The 19,651-nt window shown below is 39.8% G+C and overlaps 1 protein-coding gene across 1 annotated transcript in view; it reads left to right on the forward strand.

The window, feature by feature from the left end:
* The window catches only part of LOC134533097 (uncharacterized), a 545,455-nt gene that overhangs the window by 262,088 nt on the left and 263,716 nt on the right, over positions 1-19,651 (forward strand). Inside the window, exon 3 of the mRNA XM_063370340.1 lies at positions 818-1,744. Coding sequence (XP_063226410.1) covers positions 818-1,744 — 927 coding nt within the window. The remainder of the gene's footprint in view (positions 1-817; positions 1,745-19,651) is intronic.

Raw genomic sequence — 19,651 nt, forward strand, 5'->3', positions numbered from 1 at the left:
AAAAGAATTTGAAAGCAAACAGCGGGCAAAATGATCATATAACTCCTTCCCCAAAATGAAATTCAGCATTGCCGACGTGTTTCGAGTCGTGATATTTTTCTTCTGTGTTATTTGTTACAAAACTATGCATTTGATTTAACTTATAGTGTGTAATGTTCTCAAATCATGATTTGTTTTTAAATACGTTATAAGAAAATGTTTTGTTATGTTGTTACAGCTCCCAGATTCAATAATTACTCTTTGTTCTGAGTATTTAGAGTTTATATAGAGATATAGCAACTTCACACTTCTGCGCACTGCGCCACTCAGTAGGAAAATAATTGGTTTCACTATTATGAAAATCATAGAGCTAAAGTATGAGAAATTAATGTGAATTTCCCAATTCATGACACTTAAGTCTTCTAATGTTCTATGATTGTAGCTATATTTCATAGAAACATCAACTGTTACTTTAAAAGGAATATCAATCAAAATAGGAGATGTTGTCTGTTCAGCTGTTACTGTCAGTTCAATATGGCTGTTGGTTTTTAGCATCAGTAATAAGGTGGTGCCACAAAATTGGTACTCAGGAATAACTGTTTAGAATGTTTACCAAGCTTGTGAAGTATGTTGGGGGCTCCGTAAGTAACTTATATCCAAAGTAATTTCGATCTCCTGGGGTTTGCTGTTAAAATGATCCAATAATTTATATTATACCATAGATGGACATCTTTATAACCTTGGCTATCCTACCAGTACTGCTGAACCACACAGTCCAAGTGTAATCGCGAACTGCTCGTACTGAAGGCATGTTCGGGTGCCTTCCCCCTTGTTGCAGATCACGGAGACATACGCCTTCCTACCGCGAGAGGCGGTCACTCGCTTCCTGCTGGGCTGCACGGACTGCCAGCGCCGCCCCCGGTCGCCGTCGCCGTCCCCGTCGCCCGCGCCCACGCCCACGCCCACGCCGCCTTCCACCAGCCCCGCGGCGCCGCCCCCGCCGCCGCCGCTGAACCACAGCACGCCCCTGCGCGACTGCAGCAGCACTAGCTCGTCCTGCTCCGGCGGCCGGGATCTGGGTCCATGTCCGCCCGTCAGGGACCTGGGCACGCCCGCCAGGGACCTGGGCCCCGCCGTCAGGGATCTGGGCGTGTCCGTCAGGGATCTGGGCCCGTCCGTGAGGGATCTGGGCGCGCCCAGCAGGGATCTGGGCCCGCCCAGTAGGGATCTAGGCACGCCTGTCAGGGACACGAATCAGCCGGTGAGGGATCTGGGCGCGACGGGCAGGGATCTGGGCGCGTCCGTCAGGGATCTGGGCGCGTCCGTGAGGGATCTGGGCGCGCCCGCCAGAGACCTGGGAGCGCCCGCCAGGGACATGTGTCCGGTCGTCAGGGACCTTGCCCTCGCGGGGAGGGATCTAGTTCCGCCGGCGCCGCTCCTGCTGCAGCCCCACGCCGGCGGCATCCTGCACCCGCTCTTGCTGTTCCGCTCGCCACTGCACCACCACCCCTTGCACCTGAACCACCGTCCCCAACACAACATCATCAACAACAACAACAACAACAAGGGCGACCGCGACGAGGACGACGAGGCGGACGGCGACGACGAGGAGGACGAGGACCAAAAGGAGGAGGATCCTGGCCGCAGGATCTTCCACAGGGACCCGCCCGACATAGACTTCAGCCTGCCCATCACCACCACCTACCTCAAGCACATGCGCAGCCTCGGCTACACCGACGAGGATGCGCTCAAGATAGACGTCGACGTGAGTACCCTCCACTTTTGACTATGAAAGTCTGTTCTTACATTGTGGTTTACTAGCTCATAGAGGAAGATGTGTTAACCCAATCAAATGACTTCACTGGAACAATTTTTTCTCTATGGCAAAGAAAAAATATCCACCAAAATTTTTCACAACTTAAACTACATTTAAATCAACGATTTAATAATCATTCCTAGTAAAATATTTGATATAATTAGTTAATTTAGACACTGACATTGTTTTGAGGTTTACAATAGTATGGCTTGCAACACAGACTTTTTTATATAGAAATAAAACCATTGAATGTTCTTCCACTACTTAATCACTATGCAAACTTGCTTTGAATTAAATTAAATGTCAAACAAACATTTCTGCTGGCAGCAACATAATATGAGTTGGGTCGTATTCAAACAAACTATTTGTTATAGAAAATAAAGCAACCAATTCAAATCTCTCTTCAAAATAATGTTTCTTCAGCTCTTGGAATTTTTTTTTATTTGGTTAGAGCAATATTTGATTTATGTTTTATTCCTTCACTTTAGTCGTAATTGATGGCCATGAGTGCGATTTCGTGGTTGTCATTGCGCAAAATAATGTCATTGCTCTTCCAAATTGTTCGTGTTCTTAATTTCATACCACTTGTTTTCAAAAGACAGAGGGAGAGGGTAACCGGTTGTTCTGAGCGAAAACTGATGAAAATGTCGCCGCAGGATGCCCTTACGGGAGGAATTGTAACAAAGCTTCTAAAAAGCACTCCTGCTCTGGCAACGTGCGCTCTTCTGCACTCGGGCCCGCCAGGAATCGACAGTGTGAGTAACCAGACCACCACTACTGGTTCCCCATACCAAACCCATCCTGCTGGTGACGAACTACCTGATCTCGCATATGGGTCACCGCTGATGAGGTTCGAAGGTATCAGGTGTATCGCTCTCACCTTCAGAGGAGTCTACTTCATTAAAAGATGCAAACTTCTCTTCCGTCGACTCTGGTAAGTATGTGAAAGTTATTGTATCTGGCGCGCCACGACAAATGCAATGCCCGATCAGCGAGTTTTGCCGAACTGTATATCGTCAATGTTTTACCGGTAATATCAGGAAAAAAATTTAATAGAGTACATTATTTTTTTTCAAACAAATACTTTTCTACTGCAACAGAGATATAAACGGAGTAAACTAAAAACATTGATGCACCTGGTAGTCAAGTTCAACAAACGCCCGAATCCACCCCGAAAAATCTGAACGCGAGTCTCGCTTAGTGCCGGACTACAGAATGTGCCGGACCTAAGAGTTATTGGATTAAAGAGCGCCGCCTGTACCCACCGAAGACCCGGGCCAGACCGCTGTGCTTGAAGGCCAGCAGACTAATGGCGCATAGCAGTCGCTGCCCCCAAGGAGTCTATTCACTAATTTTAAAAGGTGACCTGGTATCGACGTTAAGGTCAGTAGCCATGCTACTGTTGTTAAAAATTTCAGGAGCGATCCACTATGCAACACTCATGAAATAATTTTTAATGTTAATTGTTACCAGCCTTGGCGTATTTTCGTTAGTGACCTAAAAGAAAGGCTTTCTACAGGTTTGTGGTTGCCACGATATGTTTTGTCAAAATTAACCCCAACAGTATTTTGAGGTGATAAAGCAATCATGCATCCTCATACAATTTGTCTCTTAGAGATCATATAATGTTATAGAGTCAAACAAAAAGGATTCAAAGGTCCGCTACTTATTATTTTACTGTCACTATAAAACAATCTCTAGGTTTTCTTTCCGCAGAATAAACAGTTGAAGCCACAAAATGATTTTTTTTTTATCAAGTGTAGCCTCTAGCTGGGCCATCAAAGAATATACAGACCTGTAACATTACTTTTCATTTACAAATTGTTCAAGATTTTTAAGCGGTTATTAAATTATGAATAGCATTAGAGTAGCTAAATGACTAAATGAAAAAAATGTTATGTTGCCGTTCTTAGTTTTGAACAGACAATTATTATTTTTTTTAAGATTTAAAATCTGGTTAAAAATATGTTTTCAAAACAGTTTTTCGTTATGAAATTTACAACGGGCCAAATACGCACCGCTTCATCGTTTCGCACGGCTCGCTTAAAGAATCTTTCAACACAGAAATATTATTAGAAATGCTGCCATGTGTTACCCATCTTTGATTGCATATATGTTCAACGAGGTGTCAGAAAACACTTTTAGGAACAATAATATTCTCTCATAAATATAGGAAAATATTATTAATATAATGTGATCTTTAGCCTACCTATATTGTTTCATTGTTATTTTTATTACACTAAACAAGTTTTCTAACTATTTTGTTATACTTGAATGATGATTATTAATTGAAACTTTTTTACCACATGCCACACTTTGTATTAATTTTTAATGTACAGAATAAAATGACATTAAATATAGTTGTAAGAAAGGTATAGTTAATTCATATGTTCCAGGCCCTAGAAAAGAGTGAAGTAGGCCATCTTTGTCCTGGGGACCAAACTAGTTGTGGAATGGGGAAGGGAAGGGGGGTAGCCTGTCACTGACGGGTGGTTAGAGAGGCGCATGATGGATGAAATAAAAGGTGAATTAAAAAACTATACATTATCCTTATTATCAATTATCATACTTATTAAGATTTAAAAATTAGCTTGAAACTTTACATGATATTGTAAACAGATGCAAACTGTTTATATGCATGGTACGTTCATCGCTGTTGGGAAGGGAGAGGGGAGCTATAAAAAAAAACCAATGTTTAGTAACTTCAAAAAGACAATTTGCATTTACGTGTATTATGTTTCACACCTCTTGCTGGTGCTTTGGAGCTTGGGCACGTGAAGGGTAGGTAATTTTTTTTTGTGCAGTACTTGCTGTTTGGATGCGGGGAAAAAAAACTCTATTCAAGCTTCGTGTTAAAAAAAAAGGGGGGGGGGGGGGTCGTCTAGGGCCAGCTCGGTGCTGGGAAGGCCTGGCTCTCGATGATGTGGTGGAACTGCAACGGCGCAGCGTGGCGGCTGAGGGGAGGCGGGGGAATGGGGCCCCCAGCATCTGCCGGCGCGGCGGGGACCCCCCACCCCACGCCCCCCGCAGGAGCGCCGGCGGGGCACAGGTGACGCGGACACCTGTCCCGCACCTGCAGCTGCAGAGTCCGGCCGCCCCCAGCCACTCTGCCTCGCCTCCCGTCGGCGGAACACACACGTCTCCGGCAGCCCTGTTTTGTAAGGCGGTTCCTAAATTCTTTCCCTCTTTTATTTTTCTTTCAATTTTTTGCTTTTTTGCCTAGTTTTCAAATTAATTTCGTGATGTAACTGTTTTTGAAAGTTTTATTAATGTTGTTTTATATTCAAATGAGATTTATTTAATTGTTTTAAGACCCCAAAATGTGTTAAAATCCTAGCATTTGCCGATATCATTGAATCATGTAGTAGATATTTAGTTTTGGATCAAACGTTTGCATTATTTTTAAGATATTTGTTCACCAACACTGAAGATCGGGTTCCTAAAAAATCATTTTGACACCTGAAGTATTTTTTTTTTTAAGTTTGAAAAAAATCGGCTTTTATGTAAAATGAAAAAAAGCGACACCAGGTGCATAATAAACCTATAAACTTTGTTTTCCTAAAGAGAACGCAACTCATTGTGCCCTGTGCTGCCATCTGCAATGCACTGAATCATCCACAATCTAGCTATATTTATATACAACAACCGTAACTTTACAACCTCGTTTGCTCGTCTCGCGAATATGTTGCATGGTTCATTTTATATAAAAAGCACCGCGTGGCATTCAGCTCGCCGAGCAGCGCAAGCACGCACGGCGGACCGGGTGTGGATGCGACTGCGCGCGGCGGACCGAGTGTGCGTGGCTGCGAGATGTCGCGCGGGTCTGACGACTGTTATTGTTCCAAGGCGCGCGCTTCCCACGGTGCCTCTTAATTGAATGGAGCTCAATTTGGCCGCGCGCGGTGATTTGCCGGCGGCCGAACCGCGCAATTAACCTGTTTGAAGACGGACGGGCGGCGAGAGAGTCCTTACCTGAGGGTAGCGTGGCTTTTCGTTCCGAAATGACGCGCAAACGTGAAAACGGACGGAACCCGCAATATATTTTTATTTTTCATTATCCGTTTGAGGCTTCCACACCGCACTGAAACGTAATAAATAAATGGCAAGCAATGAGATTTAATTAAAAAAATTAATTAATAAACATTTTGTGATGGAAATAATTACCACTAAGTAATGATATGCTTGTACTTGAAACAATATCTCGTGTATTTGAAACGTAAGCAACGACCGCGGCCAAATACTCGGCTTCTGTTGTTCACACGCAGTAACGTAAACGGAATACCTGGACACTACCGAGCTTATCCGTACGGGTCCGTGTCTGCATGCTTGCCATTGTAGATACTATGTTCCGTGAGATTCGTCTCTCTTTACGTGATCCTCTCCGTTTCCTTGTCATTATAGAACGGGCCTAAGCGTGCTTTGTTTGTTAAGGGGACGGGGAGATCTTAACCAGGCACGCGAGCAGGGTGGAAACATGATTTTTGCCGGAACTATCTCAGTAACTATTATATACATTTTATTTTTTTGCTTCATAATTTGATGAAACAACTGTCTTTACTGAAACAAAAATGTATACAATGACACGCAAAAAATAAAAAAACATTATCACTATTGGAAATGTCTATACTTAAAATGTTGGTGTTAAAATCGAATTTAGTTATTTTTTTTTTAAAGAGAGAAGATTTCGTTGTTTCCAGCGTAATGAAAAATGCAAAACTTTTGGTGTTCTTCACTAACGCTTGCCCGAGAGTGAAGAGTGAGGCGCTCTATATTCTTCCTTCCCTCTCTCTGTCATCGAGCGCCACACTCCTGAGCGTTGCAATTTTCGTTACGAGGCCGTAAAAAATGATCGTTTCAAAATTTATATAAAAAAACTTGCAATTGATGAACAAACTCTTCGTAACGGCGGACATGTTTGTATTGTATTTGAATGCAGACAGACAAGTGTTTTGTTTGCTTCCTTTATGATTCGGTTCCACTGCTTGCCCGACCGAGACAGAAAGGTCACGGAACGACGGCGATTTTCCCTGCGTTATGGGGGGAGGGCTTGGGAACAATTTCGTCTGGAAGAGGGGAGGAACCAAGGGTTGTCTTGGAACAGGGGGGGAGGGGGTCGTCCCGGTCAGAAGCAGGGGTTGACAAGCAGTCACCCTCGGGCCCGCAAAACGACCTCCGGTCAAAACACGCGCTTCATGTTGGGCTGATGCTTTTTCATATTGTTATTTTGGTTCCGCCCCAATGCCTTGAAATATTTCACTGTACAAGCATTGAAAATGTTTTTTTATATGCACATACAGTACAGTCGCGTTGATCAAGAACCATTATGATGGGTTTTAGATGGGTGAAACTATAACAATCTTTTTTTTTCTTCTAACATTAAATTTTTTCCTACATATTACTTTTAGTTTTAATACTTTTCTATACGTGGACCTATGGTTTAACATACAAAAATGAGTAAATTCGAGCTTTTTTGTTTTTATTATTCTCGTCGCGATTAACCGGATGTCCGGACGACCAGGTTCCCCGTTTGCGGGACTCCACTGTGTGGGTATTGTGGTTATTGGAAAACGTTGGTGACTGCAGTTTCTGAAATCTGTTGTTTTATAATGACCAAGGCGAAGAGAACTATATCTGTGTACAGAAGACGTCAGGAAGTGCAAAACAAAATTCCTTATAAATGTTTCAGACGCAAAATATTTTGCAAATACAATATTGTCGCTCTTATTGAAAGAAATAAAAAAATTACTTGCACATTTTTTTTTTGTTGATAACGAAAATTTCCTGTAACCCCCACGTTGTGTTACAGAATTTCTGCTACTTCTAAATTGTTTTCCGTGGAGTCTTGATTATTTTTTTGTTTGAATAATTTCGTCATGATGAGTGAAAGTTATGTGTAAGCGAAAACAATTTTAATGAATTGTTTATTTTCAACAGTGTGGAGGCACCGGCGTGTCAGCGGCCTCCCGTGGACCGCCCGAGCGTGCCCGTTCCGCGAGGCATCGCGCTTGTGGGCGGGGAAGCCTTCTTTTCACAGACGAGAGAGCAAAACGCCCGATCGTGCATCTTCGGTTGTTTTTTTTTAATTCATTGTAAAAGGTTAGGTTAGCTACATTATAAATACTTTAAAAAATTGTGGACGGTTGGTTTGGTTAGGATAGCTACATTAAAGATACTGTGAAATCATGTAAACGTTTTCCTAGCCCTGGATAGCTACATATTAAAAAGTTATTTGCTAAGCAACCATAAAATGATTTTACAGTATTTTTAATGTAGCTATACTTACCTAATATAACCAACTATTCCACAATGTTTCAAAGTATTTATAATGTAGCTAACCTATCCTAATCGACCGCAAAATATAATGCCACACCGGTCTCTAACCATTAGATAGAACGGGGGAAAAAAGCGAGCATGAACTTCGGGGAACTTCGGGTGTGGCTCTCTCGTCTGTGAAATGAAGGCTTCCCTTGTGGGCGCGGCCGAGGGGAGGACACGAGGCGGCTGTTGCAGAGAGAGCCGAAGTCAGTCCGGTGCAAGGGTAGGTGCTGCGAGGTTGCCGAGAGCACTAGACATGCGTCGAGCGACTCAGGCGTGGAGTAGAGTCCGCCTCAGGTTCGAGCCTCGGGCAGAGGAGAGCCTGCAGCCACTAGACTTCGAGTTGCAGGGCTGAGCGTGCAGAGACGACAGATAAACATGGAGGTTCTAAGGTACACCTGCCAGCATATAATTGAAGGACACTATGACTAGCTCCCTAGAAACCCTATAGGCATGCGACAAGAGAGAAGTTCACGAACCCATTGGGTTAGAAGGGGAGATGGGGAGAGCCCCATTTCCCCTTCTAACCCAATTCAGCATCCCTTTTCCATCATCACTTTTTTGTCCTATTAACACTGCTGGTGCCAGAACTCTCGTCACGTCAAAGCGAATGAAAGAACATCTCGGCAGCAATTACATTTGGCGTCAGAAGCTCGGACGTATGTAAATAATTTGTTTTCTTTGTGAATTCGTCTCGTCGTTGCTACAGATGGACAAACACTCCAAAAGTCGGAGAAATCCGGGAAAATTCAATTAACAATGGCCCATTGAAAGGAATCACTCAAAATTTGAGGGGGAGTCATTTCGGGAAAACCACGGCTATCCGAAGTTATGAGGATGTGCCGGAGGCGTTCTCCCGAACTGAAAATCCAACATTTTACCGTAGCCACCTCACTTGGTAATCTCTAGAAAAGTAAAATTGCTGTATTCCCACAGCAGGAAAGTGCCGTCAACGCCACATATGTAGTCACTTTTCCAAAATATCTCTTCATACAAATCTGTAATTATCAATTTTTTTAAATATGTATAACTTAGCGGGTGGGACCAAGCTGGAAACACTTTAATTATTTTGCAGAGGGTTTTATGAAAAGCCATGGTGCAAAGGAGAAAAAAAAAACATGAATTGTGGTTCGCAACCCACCCTCTACCTGTGCCTTCTTGCTCATGCCAGATAATGCCTTATTGTTGTCTTGTTCCTTCCCCCTTTTAATACACAAAACAATACAAACTACTCTTGATTTAACACTTAAAGTGTTTTACTACGAATAGAGCACGAATAGCCGTACAGAGAAACATGATACATGTATATAAATTTTGAAAATTTATAAGTACGGTAATTAAGGTTAATTATAATTCACATGTTTGCTACCTTAATATTAAATGTCTTTAATAACTTTTAAAATATTCATTCAATATTTCGTACATTGCTAGAATATAAATGATCACTTCCAAATAGAATTCAAATTTCCAGCGTGTTGTTACAATTTATGCAGCTAGGCGAAGTTGACGTAATTTATGTTACACGTTATTTGTTTCGGGTAGTAAAAATGTGCTGTTCTTCTCGTATCGACGATAGCCATCTGCCACATTCCTTTAATTCACCGTTCTAAATAATTTCCCCGGCCGTGTTTTTTTGTGCTAACAATTTCGTATCTGAGGTTCTTTGGAATGAAATTGATTGTAATGGTTTTTTGACTTTCATTTTGGACAACGCACAATTTTGTATGTGGTAAGTTACTGTAAATTAGTCTAAAAAGTGGCCAAGTTTTTTTTAATGCCTAGTTTATTACAATTAACATTTACAGGTGGACAAACTTATGATATGCCTTACCCTATCACCACGTTTATTTTGTATGTTACTTTCGTGAACGTAAATTGGTTAAGGGGGTGAGATCTTGAGGAATTAGTAAAAGGTTTTTCGTAGACGTAGCTGCTGTTGGAAGTCCAAAACGCCGGAGGGACACCCTCAGGTCGAGGTCGGCGCCTTGGCCACCCCTGGCCCGGCGGCCGGCGCCCGGCAGGAGCGATAGATAATTCAGGAGGGTGGTATTTGTCTTCCAGCTGCATCCCACCTCCACCCCTCCCCCACTCCACAAGGTGGCTCCCAGCAACCCCTCCATAACCCCAATTTCTCGGCCGCGCGGCACAAAACCTCCCAGTTATATAATGCGCCAGGGCGCTTAATGACCACTTGGAGAGCGTCTCCCCTTCAGGAAGGGGGCGGGCTAGAAGGGGTGGAGGGGCGCAACGACCCCCCCCACCCCCACTCGGCCTTTATCAGAGCTACTGTGTACTCTTAGTCCTGAAAACATGATACCATCTCGTCCTTCGCGCGTTCGCCAGGGTGACCCAGTGATCCGGTCCGGTTCACGGACCCGGGCGGATCCGACCCGGATTCCTCGCGAGTGAGAAACGTGGCTGACGTTGTCCCGTGACGTGCGTGATTCCGAACGATATATATATATATATATATATATATATATATATATATATATATAATGTTCTGAATTACCACTGATGTTCTTCTGAATTGCTTACACTGAATCGGATCCAAACATGAACCAACACTTTCTATGCCTCTGGACTATGTCACACACAGAGTTTAAAAAAAACATATTGCTAGCCACTGAACAATTTACTACCATAACACGCAGGAGCGACCCCAGGAAGACTTTTCAGGAGTGAACTATCGTACAAAGAAAAGTGTAGTTGCAAAACATGACATTAAATAAGTCATTAATTTTAGTATTCAAGTTAAAAGATACCTATATATTATACAAAATAAATCATTTTTGCCCATAGCACTTACGGGGGTTACCACCTCCCTCACCATTCCCCATCAGGAACCACGCTTCACCACAATTGCATTATTCCGTTAACGCGAGTAACGTGCGTTGCAGTCAATATGTTTTTTTTGTTAACCGTCAAAATAACGTTATGCACCTGCTAGAAAGAATATATATTTTTTAGTTTGGGTTTGAAGAGCCACTATATCATGAGTTCCGAACCTGGTGGTAATTACCCCTGCGGGGGTAAATTAGCTACTCGGCGGGGGTAAAAATGCTGATAATTTTTGGAATAGAGAGACAAGAGTCATTACTTTTTAAATAGATATACTAATAAATCCATTATAATTTATTGTAAAACTCCTAAACCTTAGCTAAAACCTTTGGCTGAGGTAAGTTTTGATGGAAAGAACTATAACCGTAAAAACAGGGGTTGAAATTTAAAAAAAAAAAATCAAACTTTCTCAGTAATAAATTTGTCAATAATTTATCAATAACCTTCTTAATATTACCTTAAACTTGTTCAAAAATAATTTTGTAAGACCACATATTAGTGCAGGGGATGAAAAATATTGTTTGAAGGTCAAACATAATTGCATCACTACCTTATTAGGCAGAATATGAATTTGCTAAGACATTAAATGCTGAATGCATTAAGTTAGAAACATTAAAAATATTTTTGCTGCATTGATTGTGATTAAATGTTAGATCGATCTCTTTTGAATATTGGCGAACATATCTATAGGATGTTATGTGTGCGACATTAAGTTTTCAAAATGTTCCAGGAGTTTATAGACGTTCCAAAAATATTTCCAGAAGAAATAGGTACTTCGAAATCTACCTACGCCTGTAGACCGTGCCAAAGGGGATTTTTTTAAAATGTAATGTGTACGCAGGTATCGAAATGTCGGCCACAACTATTTTCTATCAACATGGCCGTCGAGAGAGAGAAACAGAGAGAGAGGGAGAGAGTGAGTGATAAGAGGGGGCATGGTTTGGGAGGGGGTGAATTTTCCTGACACCCGGTTGAGTTTAGAGTTTTATTAAAAAAAAATTGGTTGTCTGTAATGTCGGTTTACGGATGATAGTTTAACGTGACAACGTCATAACAAAACATTGATGAAATTATTGATCCAGAAGAAAACGAAATATCATATTCGGCCTGAGACTGAGCCGTAATAGGTTTTTGCAACCAAACCATTTAGGCATTAAAAATATTATATTCTTTGAGGAAGAATTTTTTTTTTAATTTTTCTATCTTTTGCATGATAAAATCTACCTCTGCATACTTTTATGAATAAAATTGAATCATTTTTATTGAATTATCACTATTTTGTATGGATACAAAGGAGTGAAATGAAATGTGCAATTGAATTAATAAATTTACTTTTATTTGCATTCATTAATTCAAATATATTTATTACTTTTGAAATTTTGCGTGCGCCGTATTTATTTTTACAAGTACAAAAAGAACTTCGCAGCTGCCGGGTTTTAAACCTACAACCTCACGCCCACGAGGCCATACTAAAGTAATGTAGTTTCAGGTTTCAGATGTCATACATACATATTTATAAAAATTTTGTTCACGGTAGGGGAATAATATGAACACGATTTTATAACAAACTAGCTGCAATACCCGGCTTTGCCCGGGCTGAACACCGGGTGATATATTGTCCGCGAGTTACAGCACAATGGATAGCGATATTTCCAGTGTGGTGGACATTAAGAAATGACACATAATTACTGTTTGTGTATCTGTGACCTATGGTTTTCTGTTTACCCATGGCGATCGGTTGAAAGGTTTAGAAGTTGATGCGCTACAGCGCCATCTAGCGGCGAGTTACAAAAAAAATGGTTAGCATAAAAACCTTCTCCATGATAAAAACACTTCGATGTGCCAACTTTCATGGCGATCGGTCAAACGGTGTAAGAGTTTATCGACGTCATACATGCCAACATACAATTATATATATTCTAATACGTATTTCGAAATTTTAGGGCTTTCACTTTTGCGGAAAGTGGATGTTCAGGACCTCGAATGGTTTGGAACACTCCATCTCGAAAGAATAGATATTTGAAATTCCTGAAATTGTCGAAATTTTGGGGCTTTGTTCCCAGAGGGGGGCGGGGGGTTCGAGGACCCTGAATGGCTCGAAAACACTTAAAATCGAAAGAGATAGATTTTTCAAATTTTTTAAACTTTCGAAATTTTGGGGCTTTAAGCACCTGGGGGGGAGGGGGTGATGTTGAGGACCCCGAATGGCTCGGAAACACTCCAAATCGAAAGAGATATAAAGGAATTTAAGAATGTAGGCATTGACTGTATACTCATATCTACCATAATAACAATATTGACAAATAGAAAGCTTATTACCTACCTATGAATAATTATCTAAATAAGTTAATAAATAACTGTATGTTTAAGAATTTACGTACATACATAATATTAAACTTCAAACTATACACACCAGAAAAAACTAAGGATGTTTGTGAAACTATTTTTTATTTGTCATAATGTTTAAAACATTTGTAGGATTTGTTTATATGTAAAACTGTGGTGGCAATATTCCGCTTATCCAAAGGATTATAGAAATTAATAGAGATATCACTCCCTGTACACACCACAAATCTTTGAATTAAGTGAAAAAAAAAAAAAAAAAACATAGTCCAAAATGAAACTAAAAGTATAAATAACAACTAATTTGACAAAAAAATTTATACAACTGGAATGACAATGTTAACATCCGCCTGAAATTTAATAGAAGAAGGTAGGTAAGAATATATATACCTATATATATATATATATATATATATATATATATATATATATATATATATATAAGAAATTAAATGAAATTAAAACACACATAAATAAAATTATCTCACACTCAACCAAACATAATGTTTAATATGAAATAAAGGAAGATGGCAATTACACGTAACTATTCTAATTAATAAAAAAATCAACTTTCCTGAAATTCAAATTTTTCAACAATATATTACATAATTGATAAATATTTCTGGTCTTCGGTCTCAGCAGCCCTAAGACTCTTGACGCTCAGCAGATAAATTATAAACACTAAACCAAACTCCTTGCAAATAAGTAGGTACTGTAAAAAAATAACAATATTGACAAATAGAAAATATTAGTAGGCCCTACCAACCTATGAATAAATTTCGAAGAAATTTATAAGTTTAAGAATTTATGTACCTACATAATATTAAACTTGAAACTATCAACACAATAAAAACCTAAGAATGTTAGTGAAAATATTTTTTTTATTTGTCATAATACCTAAAATACGTATGTTTCCAAAATGAAACAAAGTATAAATAATGACCAATTTGACAAAAAAATTTGTACAACTCGAATGACATTGAAAACATACACGTGAAATTTAAAAGAATTATGAGTGCCCTAGGTAGGGAGAAAAATTATATATAGAAGAAGTTAAATAAAAAAAAATGGGTGCGTGTAGTTAGGTACGCGCATGAGAAGTTATACTTCTTTGGCATCATTAAAAAATAGTTTTTAATTGCATGCAAAAATATTGCGTGGAGTCCATAGAAAAGAGAGGGAGGGATAGAAAGGCCACTCTCTGAATTAACAGCTAGAACGCTATTTGCAGCGCTGTTGTGGCCGTGCACAGTACTAACCGTACAGACGAAAGAATGACCTAAGTAGCTATTTATGCTAAAACCACCTATGTCACAAGCTAGCATTACTATTGAAGTTTTCAATCACATCTACAGCATTAAGAGGGTGGATAGTTTTCAGCTTCTCGACGTTTATTCTCTGTATCCATTCATTGTACCTATACTGTTTATTCGTAAACTGGGAAGCTGTGTCTAACAGCAAATTTATCATCGCAACCAGGCACACAGCATTTTCGTACACGTGGCGGCATTGTATTTTACTTAATACGTAATTTCATAATCAATTTAACAATCTTACCTCAATAAAAATATGACCACTAAATAATTGAATAAATAAACGCCAGATATTTTCCAGTTTCCACCTACGTAGCAATAAGCAAGTAGCACGCAAATAACCTAAAGTCCTAAACAAAAATACGAAAGAAAAATTGCCGCCATTACAAATGAGCCTTGGCAACGAATCGTAAACAAACATTGAGCAGTGAGCACACTAGCGCTCTTACGGCCGTGCACACAAACAAAACGTTGTTCAAGCATCTCTCTAATGAGTGCGCATCCCGTGGTGGAGTCCCTCCGCGCGGAAGAAGTGAAACTTCGTAATGTGGAAATGAAAATTGGAAGGGGTAGAAATTGAGTTTTAGTGAAATCATATTGTATCAAATCAAACTAAAAAAATAAAGGAAATAAATTTGTAACGATTCATAGATTGATCTTCAGAGAGAGAGATACACCTATTGAATGTCTATAAAACTAACTTTCTTATGAGAGCAGATTTTCATGAAATAAATCATGAAATCATTCAACGATAAAAGCTGTTTATTTAACTAAGCGGACGGGTTCGCTCCAAGGAGATCATTGACGTGGCGAGACCTCGTGGACATAGAGAAATGACACACACACACTCACTATTTATGTGTCTATGAAACATGATTTTTTTCTGCAATTTAAAAAACGGTATTGAAAATTGAAACAAATATGGCGACACTACAAACTGTCAAGATCTTTATTTTTTTCTTACTCTCTACTTAGTTCCTTACAATAGCAAAACGTAACGTAATGGCTTGAAAGCTATTGCTCGGCAGACATAGAGGAATGACACTAACAGTTTGTATATCTATGACACACATTACATAAAATTAAGATATATTTTTTTAACACGTTTAAAATTTATTTTTTTAGACAAAAGATAACCTATTTCCATCCCCAGGATATAATCTATCTCCTTGCCAAATTTCATTACGATCCGTTCAGCCGTTCAGCCGGGAAAAGGTAACAAACAAACAAACAAACAGACAGACAGAAAGACAGTTACTTTCGCATTTCTAATATTAGTAAGTATACGCATTCCAAATACACCAAACTTATTTATAATGTGTTACAATATTTTTTAAAACATTGTGCAAAAGATCCCGGGTGTAATTTGAATTATTATGTGTAACTGTAAAACACCATTGTTGGTTCTAAACGTATTTGAATTTTCAACATTACTTTTAAATAACCGTACCGATTGTGCTGAAAATCGGTGGACGATCGTTAAATTACATAATATTAATAATTCAAACGACGAAAATATGATTGAAAAGTAAAATCGATGGTTGTTCCAATCGAGTGGAAGAGAGATGTCACGCATGCGTAGAATGAGCAAAAAGGATACATCCGTAGTGGGACACTTTTTCGTGAGTGCAGCCGGCGTTCATCGATTTATTAGACGTTGTCACGTCAAAAAAAGCGTGAGTTTACCTTGAGAGGACGAAAATTAGAAGTCTGTTGCTAAAAGTACGTAGAATTCAATGGCAACCTTACAAGTTATGCAGTAGCACATGCTGATTACGTTTACAGTTATGGCCATGGTAACGGTTACAGTCTTTTATTCCTTTTTAATCATTGGGTTTGAAAAATATTTGAAAATGGGGTAGGTTGCCCCTCCCCCCCCCCCCCCCCCCCAGGACCTTGGTTTCTCTCGACGACGCTGTCTGCTCCGCAGCCTTACCTGTGCTCTGCCTCCACATTCACTCCACGTGTGCGTCGTCGTTGGCCCTATGTTGGGGGGGGGGGGGGGGGGAGGTTCGTCGCCGTGACGGCTCTGCGCCGGCCTGGCCGCGGCCAATGGGCGTGCAGGAAAGCTTGCGCGTGCGCGCTCACGTGCGCTCCCCCCCCCCCCCCAACCTCCCTCACACCCCTGATCGCTACTCACCCCTCCACATATACCCCTGGCCGTCGAGCCAGGAGTAGCGACGCCTTTGGACCGTATACTATTTAAATGCTGTAAACCGATTATTAGAGACCGGAAAAATTCGCGGATTCATTCGGCGATAGGCTAGAAGTCAAATACATATACCTTTCAGATGATTTTGCTATTGGCTTACTGTTCATCTGTACGAATCTCAACCAATTATAAATCCTCAACTAAAGAAGGATCAAATCACAGACAAACCAGCTGAGACGACTCAAAAGTCAGCAGCCAATGAATTGGCGTTATTTGGCCAAGTGTACAGCGGAATGTGCAGTCTATCCTGAAGGCTATTGAAACCGCGAATTTTTCCTGTCCCTAGCAATAATCATCACTTTTGTATATCCATTAGTAGGGGCAGGAATTTTTGCGAATAAAGTGGAACGCGTATTAGACTGCAACAAGGTATACGCGCACCAGCGGTTTCTTCTTTGTGATTGGCGGTCGTCTGCGAGAGAAGTAGTTGCCTTATTTGGCTGGCCATTCAGGACACATTTGCTTCCGCAATGAATTACTGTGATTGGTGTTTTAACAATCGTCATGTACCTGAAAGAAACTCGCCCAATGACTAAACACAGACGATGCTACAGTGTTTTAACTATCAGCTAGTCTCGGAATCTTTTCACGAAATATGCATGGCCCTATCCATTAGTCAGGGACATGGTAGGAAATTTTCCCGAAGTTAACTGCCCCCCTCAATTGGATTGTGGGGGGGAGGGGGGGGGGGTTAAAATCACAAAATTTCAAAAATTGATTCTCTTTAGATTTGAAGATTTTCCGAGCCATTCGGGGTCTTCAACATCCCACTCCCCCTACCCTCAGTGAGGAGGTCATTTGCCCCCGAATTTTTGAAAGTCGGGACAATTAAAGTACCTACTTTGATTTGACGTGTTTTCCGGGGCCTTTGGGCACCGTCGGACCTCTTTGTAGGAAGGGTTAGTTGCCTCCGAAATTTTCGGGACTTTGAAAATTGATTTTGTAGTGCATTTCGAGGAGTATTACGAAGTAGGACGTCAATGGGGGGATGATTCCTGGCCATTTTCAACTAAAGGTTCTTTTTCACAAAAATATTGTTAACTTAGTCACTCTTTTAGAGAAACATATCACAAAATTTATATAATATTGACTTTCAGTATTATCATAGAAGAATTATCAGTCTATGAGTATCAGCATGCTCTTTGTGATTTATAGTTATATCCATGCTTCTGATGACACAAATTAATCCTGTGGTGCATTTCGAGGAATTTATAAAAAATTAATTAAATATGAACTAAAATTAAAAAAATAAAATTATTTTTAAAAAAACTCAAAACACGCTTACTATTTTATATGAACCAAAAAGTATAAATTATCTTTAAATTGAAGTAATTTGTTCAAAAGGGAAATAATGAACTAAAAACTCTGTATAACGTAATTTTTTAATAAGCTTAAAATAAGAATCAAGTAATAAACAAAACCATTTATTTTAATGAAAAAACGTGTGGGATGCTTGATAGCAGTTTTATTAAATTTTCTACCACAGTTGGCTATTCTTCAGAACAGAGTCACTAGGAAAATGAAAAAGAGAGCATCCCACGCTTTTTTTCATTAAAACTATTATTTTTTGTTTAGTATTTGATTATTATTTAGAATTATTAAAAATATTACGTTATGCGTAGTTGTTCATTATTTTGCTTTGAACAAATTATTTTTAATTTAAAGATAATTTATACTTTTTAGTTCATGAAACATAGAAAGCATATTTTTTAGATTTTTTATTATAATTTTATTTTTACTTTTTAGTTCATAGAACATAGAAAGGTGTTTTTTTTTTAGATTTCTTAAATATAATTTTATTAGTAAAATAATCATATGTCATAAAACGGGGTATCTACAGGTCACGAAAAAATCCCTAAATAAACCCTAATTATGCTGTAAGTCATGAAATTTTTTAACTTAAATGGCCTTTTACCAACGTGCATTTGAGTTTCTGACGTCGCACTAAAGATTTTTACTTAATTTTACAGCCACAAATTAAGTATGTTATACCTATATTCGGAAAATGTCAACTCAAATAATTAAGGAATTATCTCTGAAAATATTTTAGGTTTCTAAAACAAATGCCATCATAATCCTGCCAATTATTGATAAATATTTTGCATTACATTTTTTCATTTTTTATTTGACGTAGGTACTATGTATAAAATAATTAATCGTGTGATATAAAAAATTGGCATGACGATATCATACCTACATATGTTGGGAAAGTCCTGAATATTGTTAACCAGGTATTTGTAGACACTGTATATGAATGTCTATTAAATTCATCATGGGTGATTTAGTCGCTGAGGTGTCAAAGCAAGGACTGGAAAAATCAGCAATATCGTTAGTGTTCCATTTGTTTGTGAGGAAGCAAATTTAGGCTTTCAGTAGCAAGCGGTGCGACACTAAATAATAATTATTATCTTGTCACCACAGAATATTTGGTGTGAACAGAAAAAATGTTTTCTGGTGGACAAAATAAACTCCCTCCCGCCCTCCACAACCCCTGTCCTTTTCAGTGTGGATGTGTGTTTCAATTTTGCTTTGCCACCGAGTGAATCCGCAAAAACCCCGTTCCTTTATCCATTACAACAGTTTTTTGTAGCAGGACTCTTCGCTCCACAGCGATTTGGGGGGGGGGGGGGGGGGGGTCGGCTAGCCAGTGTTGCCGCAGCCGACTTCATTTGCATCGGGAATCAGTTCCTGATGCGAAGCGGCGGCCAATTTGTGTCGACGTCAGCGCGCGGCGCCCCGGCCATGCGTCAACACCCCCCCCCCCCCCCCTCATCACTTTTCCCATACCACCTATCGGCGGCTCGAGGGCGTGGAGCTCGCGATAGGTCGACA

Source organism: Bacillus rossius, chromosome 6, assembly GCF_032445375.1.
Source record: "Bacillus rossius redtenbacheri isolate Brsri chromosome 6, Brsri_v3, whole genome shotgun sequence".
NCBI classification, from domain to species: domain Eukaryota; kingdom Metazoa; phylum Arthropoda; class Insecta; order Phasmatodea; family Bacillidae; genus Bacillus; species Bacillus rossius.